The sequence below is a fragment of the Sminthopsis crassicaudata genome, chromosome 5 (assembly GCF_048593235.1).
Source record: "Sminthopsis crassicaudata isolate SCR6 chromosome 5, ASM4859323v1, whole genome shotgun sequence".
Lineage (NCBI taxonomy): Eukaryota > Metazoa > Chordata > Mammalia > Dasyuromorphia > Dasyuridae > Sminthopsis > Sminthopsis crassicaudata.
This window is the reverse complement of record NC_133621.1, coordinates 219552227-219560088: the sequence shown is the minus strand read 5'-3', so window position 1 is coordinate 219560088 and position 7862 is coordinate 219552227. Positions and strand designations below refer to the sequence as shown.

General features: G+C 44.5%; 1 protein-coding gene and 1 long non-coding RNA gene across 3 annotated transcripts; one reads left to right on the top strand and one right to left on the bottom strand.

Annotated features, from left to right (window-relative positions):
• Positions 1 to 82: 82 nt before the first annotated feature.
• LOC141544187 (uncharacterized) lies at positions 83 to 3899 on the bottom strand. Its single transcript, XR_012482553.1, has 2 exons — positions 3675 to 3899; positions 83 to 3209 (listed from the first exon to the last, which is right to left on the bottom strand). It is a non-coding gene; the product is annotated as an uncharacterized LOC141544187 (long non-coding RNA).
• On the top strand, positions 2628 to 4747 carry RPS26 (ribosomal protein S26). 2 transcript variants are annotated; one of them, XM_074270064.1, is made up of 5 exons: positions 2628 to 2721; positions 3249 to 3416; positions 3714 to 3891; positions 4222 to 4352; positions 4647 to 4747. In XM_074270064.1, exons 2-5 carry the CDS (start codon positions 3414 to 3416, stop codon positions 4680 to 4682), a joined length of 348 nt encoding a protein of 115 aa, XP_074126165.1. In that variant the 5' UTR covers positions 2628 to 2721; positions 3249 to 3413; the 3' UTR covers positions 4683 to 4747. The 2 variants fall into 2 exon arrangements, with proteins under 2 accessions (XP_074126165.1, XP_074126166.1); XM_074270065.1 differs by lacking the exon at positions 2628 to 2721 and having other exon boundaries at positions 3410 to 3543.
• The last annotated feature ends 3115 nt before the right edge of the window (positions 4748 to 7862 follow it).

The window sequence follows — 7862 nt, the reverse complement described above, 5'->3', positions numbered from 1 at the left end:
TCTGTCTTTAAAGCATTGGGGAGTAAAAGGTCCTCCCCCAAATTGGAACTGGGGACAAAGAGAAAAAAGTTTCTTCTCTTCCTTTCAATATTTCTTTAATTGACTCCTTCACCCCAGAAACCTCTCTAGGCACTCAGGGGCTTTCCCACCATATGAAAAACCAGTTGAGTTTATTGCTGCCTAAAGACAAGGAGAAGACCCAGTCCTTCAGTCTTGCTGCCTTCACCCCTTCCCAGCAGGGATTACCATTCCATTCTTGAGCTCTGAGGTTCCATCCTCAGGGTCAGTGGTCATAAGAATGGGATGTTTTTTTCCTCAATTTTAATTATTTCAATATAACCAAAAATGATTGCAGGGTGGGCATGTGCCCCTGCCCCTACCCTACTCCTGGCCCAGGGAGAGTAGATCCAGCACATCTGGACCAAGGGCTTGCTCATTGCCCCCCCCTTCATGCCCAGTGCCAAGGAAGCAGGGAAGAAGGGATTCATTTCCCTCCTGGTTCCTGCAGCATGCTTGGCTCTTCTTGTGGGTCTGGGAGATAGGTGAAGGCCCCTGGGAAGGGGAAGCATCTCTATGTACATGGAGTCCCAGCCCAGGGCCACAGCCACCTGGCTCTCTTGCCTTCCTTGAGGTTCAAACCAAAGGCTGTTTTTTTTTTTTTTCTATGTTAAAAACAAAAAACAAAAAAAACAAAAAAACAAAAAAACAAAAAATATAACACAACCACCTCACAAGTTGCAACACTTGGTCCTTCTCTCTTTCACCTTTCTCCTCCAACTCCCACTCTTCTTCCCACAACCTCTTTCCTCATTGCCTCTTCTGCCTCTTCTCCCTTTTTTCCTTCTTCAGGGATCTCTTGTGGTCCCCCGGGAAGGATGCTGCAGGGTTGGCTGGGGGAACAGAACCCAGGATTGTGGTACTTGGGCCTTTGAGAGGAATCTGTCTCATCCCCATATGGGGAAAAGATCCTAAAACAGTTTTCTTCTCTTCTGCCTTGAAGTCTCCTTGATAAGACCCAGAGAGGTGTAGAGTGGAGCATCATTGCGAAGGAAATGTCTGTTCCTCCTGGACAATGTAGCAATAAACAGATGCTGCCAGGGTCAGGGAGGTGGGAAGTAGAGGAACAAAGACAGGAGTACAGGGGAAGGATGGAAGGATCTGTAAAGGAAATTTATTTCTAGAAGGATACTGTTCTCCTACCTCCCTACTCTACTTTTACAGGGCAGATTTGGACATTGAGCCCCTTTCTACTCCTCTTTCTTAACTGGGAACTACTATGGTATTCTGCTTGTGATAGTGACTCCCCATAGGGACTATTCCTTCCAGGGAGATCAGAGCCTTACGGTCCTACCCACATCCTTTCCCCATTCTACTCTGGCAAACCTGTGGTCCTCTTACCCCTAAAAACTCAAAAAGAAAACAAAAATATCATGTTCTGAGGCTATTGCTATGCCCAGGAGAGTGGAGACATGGGGGCTGGGAGCAAGATAAGATTCTTAAGTAGGGGAAGAAGGGGACTCCATCATTTTCCAGATCATCACTGCACTTTAACCAGGGTCTTAAGGACAAAGCCCTACTTCTCCAGAGTCTCCTTGGCTCTGGGACCTCAAATGTGCTTACCCCTCCTCCCAGCTCCTTTTGTAAAAAATTAAAATTTAAAAAAAAAAAAAAAAGAAGGAAAAAAAGGGGAAAAAAACCCTGAAACTTAAGTGGAAGAAAGAGGTGTTTTCTAACAAATTCAAAACAACAAAACCCTTTCTAAGCAGAAACTTTTCCAAACCTTTGGGTTTTTTTTTCCACGTCTTGTCTCCAAGCTGTGGAGGGATTTTTGTAACACTCCTAGCAGCTTCTTTCCTTGTGTACATATTATATATATATATATTTTTAATCAGACATTATGATGGACAAAAAAAAAAAAAAAAGAATAAAGTGCAATACCACCTCTGTCCTCTTTCCCAGGGTTTTCATTTGCATCCTAGACTTGGTGTCTTTCTTGATTGCTGTCCTCTCTTCTCTTCTGGGTCCCCCCCCTTTTTTTTTTTTGAGAGTTCTTTCCCTTCTTAAGGGGAGTCAAACTTGCTTTTGAGACTTAACTGCGAAGCGTTTTGTATCTGTAATATATTGTAAGTAAATATTTGTGTAAGGAAGAATATACTACTGTAAGTTTTGTACTGTACTGGCTGAAGGTCTGTTATAAATAAACATGAGTAATTTAACACCTCCTGGCTTTTCCAACTTCCCCTGCTTTGCTGTTCTGGAGAAGAGCAAAAAGACATTATCGATATGTTCGTCCTTAGACAATAAGCAGTTTGGGGTCTACATCTGGGAGAGACCAAGCAAGACATACTACCCAAAGGAAGCCGCTACAGCTGGAGAGGTTGGCTTTAAAAGTCTGGATGACGCGACGGCACAATCGCGAGTTTTTAAATGCTGGAATGGGAGGTGGAGGGAACGATTCATTCCGGGACTGCTCTCAGAAGAGACTTCGGGTCCTTTCAGGGGAATTCACCAAGTCACAGGCCAGCTATCGCAGACAGAGCCATGCGGCCAGGAGCCAGCGGCCGGTCCTCGCGCTCCGAGGGAAATGCCTCCCCTCGGCCGCCGTACCAAGCTGGGCCCTCCGGAGAAGTGAATCCAAAGAACGTGTGGGGGAGGAGGAGAGGAAGGAAACGCGAATGGGATGAGGGCTCCCAGCTGCCAGGAGAATTCTTCTGTTCCTAGGTGCTGGGAGTAAGGGGTAGCCGTGACAGGAATACTGAGGAAGGGGGGCTTGTTTTCCCCCGGTGGGAGCGGGGAATAGCTTTTCCTTCATCCGCCGTTGTGTGTCCATTCTTATAAGAAAGGGAGCCTGAGAGCACGATAAAAGAGCGAGGGAACAGAAATGCAGGGTAGGGAAGATAAGGCTCCCTGGTTGCTCCCCAGCTTTGGGGACGGGGTGAGAGAGGAGAGGCCCAAGGGTCACCTCGGAACTACATCTCCCATCGCGCATGGAGCCTTACCTGCGCATTCAGACTACAATTCCCAAAAGACAGTCTTAATTCAGCCGGCGGACTATAACTCCCGGCGTGCCCTGAGACACTACAGCTGACCGGTTACACTTCCCAGCAAGCGCTTCTGGGAAAGTCAAAGCTTCGAGCAGCCTCTTGGGAAAGTAGTTTTACTTGTATTCTTCCACGAGTAACGAAAAATAGTCCCTCAGGGTTCTTTCCCTAAAACGAAAACAACAATAGAAATCTCTTTTAATCTAGGCGATTGGCTTCTTAAGGAGGAAGGCCTTTTGTTAAGTGGATCTCGGGATTGGTTTATCTCTGAGAATAAACTTTGTCTGCGCGCATGTGTAGGCGCACGGATCTCTGGATATATAAGAAGGACGGACGGGAAGCCGGATCCTTTTTCGGCTCCCTGCTTTCAGGATGGTGAGGGAACAACGTGGGCTGGGGGGGTGGTCTCTGAGTTTGGGAAGGTATCGGAGTGGGGGGATCGGGAAGTCCCTGAGCCCGTGGAAGAGGGGAGTGGAGAAACCGGGCTCAGGCCGACGAGATGGTACGGTGGGCTAGGAAGAAAGGCTAGAAAGCCCGGACCCTGGCGGGCCCAAGGCATAGAGACGCTGGGCGCGGGGATTGGAGTGGGCTTGGGTAGCGCTAGGGAGGACAAGCTAGATGTCGGGGAGGGACCTGGCGGGGCTATGTGACTCTGTCCCTCCGTTGCTTCAGACCAAGAAGAGGAGAAATAACGGACGCGCCAAGAAGGGCCGCGGCCACGTGCAGCCCATCCGCTGCACCAACTGTGCCCGCTGCGTTCCCAAGGATAAGGCCATCAAGAAATTCGTGATCCGCAACATCGTGGAAGCGGCGGCCGTCAGGGACATCTCCGAGGCCAGCGTTTTCGACTGTAAGCCCTGCCGGGTGCTCCCCGAGCCACTAACCCCGAACGCGGCTTTTCACGGGCCTGTGAAGGCGGGGACAGCTGGTGGGGCCGGGCAGGTTTGGGGCTTTTTTTTTTCAACGGAGCAAAGGAAAGTTGGGAGTAGGCGCCGTTTTAACAATGAGTCTACAGCTAGAAGTCTCACATCCTACAAAGGCTAAGATACTTCGGGTGGTAGTTACACGCACTCAGCCGGCCAGTGCCGGAAATGTCCCTTTTCCCGACCTGGGCGTTTTAAGCGGATTAGTGTGTACTCCGGGGAGCCTCCGCGCCGTGCTAACGCTCGTTCTCTTCCAGCATATGTGCTGCCCAAACTGTACGTGAAGCTACATTACTGTGTGAGCTGCGCGATCCACAGCAAGGTAGTGAGGAACCGCTCCCGGGAGGCACGCAAGGATCGGACTCCCCCGCCCCGCTTCAGACCTGCTGTGAGTCTCTGAATGGGGGGGAGGGGGAGTCTGGGACGCTGGCGAGGAGAGGTTTTCGTAGGAGAAGGTCCCCGCTCAGAGAGAGGTAGTCCAAGGGTTCAAATTAGACAGTATATCTCCTGGTAATGCCTTCTTTAGTTAACCAACTCTTAACCAGTATACAAGCATTATTTACCCCAAGTAACTTTTTTTTCCCCATTGAGGTCCTGAAATAACTTTCTGCTCTCCAAGTGGGGAAATTCTCGGGGGAACATTCTTCCCATGTTGCTCACAAACTCTCTTTTATTCTTCTAGGGTGCTGCCCCCAGACCCCCTCCAAAGCCCATGTAAAGAGCTATCTGCCCATCAACATTCCTGAACCAATGAGAGGAAAATAAAATGGCTGGTCTACCCTATGTTGTGCCTGGTGTATCTGTGGGTTAGGGGGAGTGTAAACCTGTTTCTTTAAAAAAAAAAAAAACCTTGTGTCCTTGGCACGGCCTTCTCTGGAACAGTTTTCTAAAGAATGTATTTACAACAAGAGGTGAGAATCAAACTTTGATAAATTGGAAGGCTGGAATAAGATGTGTGCTAGGGTAGCTGGGAGGTACTGACTCTCTTTGACTCTGAGATAGTCAGTTTGTTTTACATATTAAATAATAATTGTGAAGATCTTAGTGCCCAAGTTACCTTGGACTTGTGATTGTTTGACCAGAAGCTCTTTGATGGGCCTCTTGAGATTTGGTGAGCAACTAGAAGGCAAGATACATGAAGCCAAATGGGGAAGGATGGTGGCATTTGGACACCTTTGGAAATAGGGACTTGGAAGAGTGGGGGGGAGTAGATTAGATTGGTTACCACCAGGTGATAATCTGACTAGTTTTAATGTTTCCATTTGCCTTTCTATAGCTATATCAAGGATATATTTTGGCATAAGGTAATAGAGTAATGTTACAAATGTTACATAAGAGCTCAGTAGCATTCTAATTTGCAGTTTAGTTGAACTCAATTGACTTGGACTATTAAGTTTTTGAGGGTTCTTGTTGCTATGAAGCTTAATATGTTAAGTAAAGTTGGCTCCCTTTTGACTTCATTTTTTATTCATTTTTCCAAATTATCCCCTCCCTCCCTCCACTCCCTCCCCTTGATGACAGGCAATCCCATACATTTTACATGTGTTACAATATAACCTAGATACAATATATGTGTGTAAATACCATTTTCTTGTTGCACATTAATTATTAGCTTCCGAAGGTATAAGTAACCTGGGTAGATAGACAGTAGTGCTAACAATGGCTCCCTTTTGACTTAACTGGATCTAGAGCAGGATGAATAACTCCCTGAGTTCTGATCTGCTATGATGATAAAGGTCTGTGTGTCATAGCTGTGGAATGGTCCAAGATAACACTTTTTGTCCCTTTCTCAGTTCTTGGATCCTGGATCCCTAGTTTGTGAAGATTGTAGTAAGACAGTGCTATTAGCACATGCCTCTAAAATTTCCATTTGGGCCACAAAGACTCTTGGTAGTTAGGAAGATAAAGAAGTCTCAAGTATTAAGACTACCTGATATAATCCCCATAGAGAGCTACTCTTTTGCTCCAAATTGGGTAGCTATATTGTGAAACCTTTCTACAAAATGTGAATTAAAAAGGGACATTAACCCTTTTAGAGAAAGGGAATATTTATATCAAATATGTCCCAAAAAAAGTCAATGAGCACAAAAGTGCAAGAGTTTTCCCTAACTGCTGCAATTTTACAAAATAGGAAAGACATAAGACATTCTCAAAAGAACCGAAAGACATGTTGAGGGGGAATACATGGTGAACAATCACTAGGATATCAAAGAAAGTAGAAAGTTGATCTTGGTGTGAACATAAACAAGGCTGTTTGGAACACAAAAATATTGAAAAGCTTGCTGAATGGAGATCACCAAGAGAGATGGCTCAGGTATGCATCTACAACTAAAGGGGTATTTTGATTCATTCTGTAATGGAGCAATTGAGAAGGAGTAATGAGAACAGTCAGTGCAGAAAAGTTGAGAAGCCTGAGAGGAAAAGGTAATCAGACTTGTCAGGACATTGTAACTTTGGGAATGGCAGATTTAGTCAGTTCAGATGCTACTTTATACACAGTAATATTTTGAGTGAGAAAGGAAATGGATGAAATACCAATGAAATCGCAGGTTTTATTTCCCTATCTCCTATCCAAGAAGGGGCAGATATGATAGTAGCTTTTAGAGATGGTGGGCTGGTAAGGTTTTACAAGGAAAGGGAGGGAATTAGTAACTTAAGATGATCAGTGGGTGCAGCCTACATTCCAGGGCATCATCCTTAACTGGAATAGTTCAGGCCCTTCAGAGGCAATGTGAATATGGAATAAAGGGGAACTGTCACAGACTATGAATAATAGCTTACAAGTAAGAGTAAACAATAGAATTTAAACTGGTCAACTAAAGGAACTAACTAGACTGGGAAGAGGGAAGGAAAGTGAAGTCAAGATGGATGAAATAGTTATAGTGCCACAGAATGTTTCATAATACAACCTGTTAATCATTTTTGGGCCTACTCTCATTCTCACCATCACAAGTGAATTCACTTCTAGTTTCAAGCATGTTTGTTATGACATAATTTCATCTTTTTCTATCCCTTAACCCTTAAACCTTCATCTTTGATATGACCTCCAATCCTTCCATCCTTATGGATTTAATTTTGGAGACATCCTCATTCCTTGGGATATTCATCCTAAGAATACAATGAAATTTAGATATAAAGGATACCAAGTGACATAAGTAGAATGAGAATAGTACATATGTGTGGAGAGGATGTATTTATATTGTTTAAAATCAGGACATGATACATTTTATTTTGGTTAAGTGAAGTCATTTTATGATTCCCAGGAGGGCACAATTTTATATATATGTATTTTTTCTTTCCCTGAGGCTGGGATTAAGTGACTTGCCCAGGGTCACACAGCTGGGAAGTGTTAAGTGTCTGAGACCAGATTTGGTCCTCCTCAGAGCTGGTGTTCTATCCACTGCTCCACCTAGCTGCCCCTATTTTTTTTTTTTTTTATTTACAGGATATATGCATGGGTAAGTATTCAGCATTGACTGTTGCAAAAGCTTTTGTTCCAATTTTTCTTCCCCCAGATGGCAGGCCAATACATGTTAAATATGTTAAAGTATATGTTAAATACAATATATGTACACATATCTATAGTTATTTTGCTGCACAAAAAGAATCGGATTTTGAAGTAGTGTACAATTAACCTGTGAAGGAAATAAAAAATGCAGGCGGACAAAAATAGAGGAATTGGGAATTCTACATAGTGGTTAACACTCATTTCTTTTGCTGGGTGTAGCTGGTTCAATTCATTACTCTTCTATTGGAGCTGATTTGTTTCATCTCATTGTTGAAAAGGTCCAGTGTTGTTGAAGTATATAATCTCCTGGTCCTGCTCAGTTCATGTAATTTTCTCCGGGTCTTTCTGAAGTCATCCTGCTGGTCATTTCTTGCAAAACAGTAATATTCC

Coding starts and splice junctions, on each gene's coding strand:
- RPS26 (XM_074270064.1), top strand. Junction 3,892..4,221: donor CGAGGCCAGCGTTTTCGACT/GTAAGCCCTGCC, acceptor GTTCTCTTCCAG/CATATGTGCTGCCCAAACTG. Junction 4,353..4,646: donor CGCCCCGCTTCAGACCTGCT/GTGAGTCTCTGA, acceptor TTATTCTTCTAG/GGTGCTGCCCCCAGACCCCC.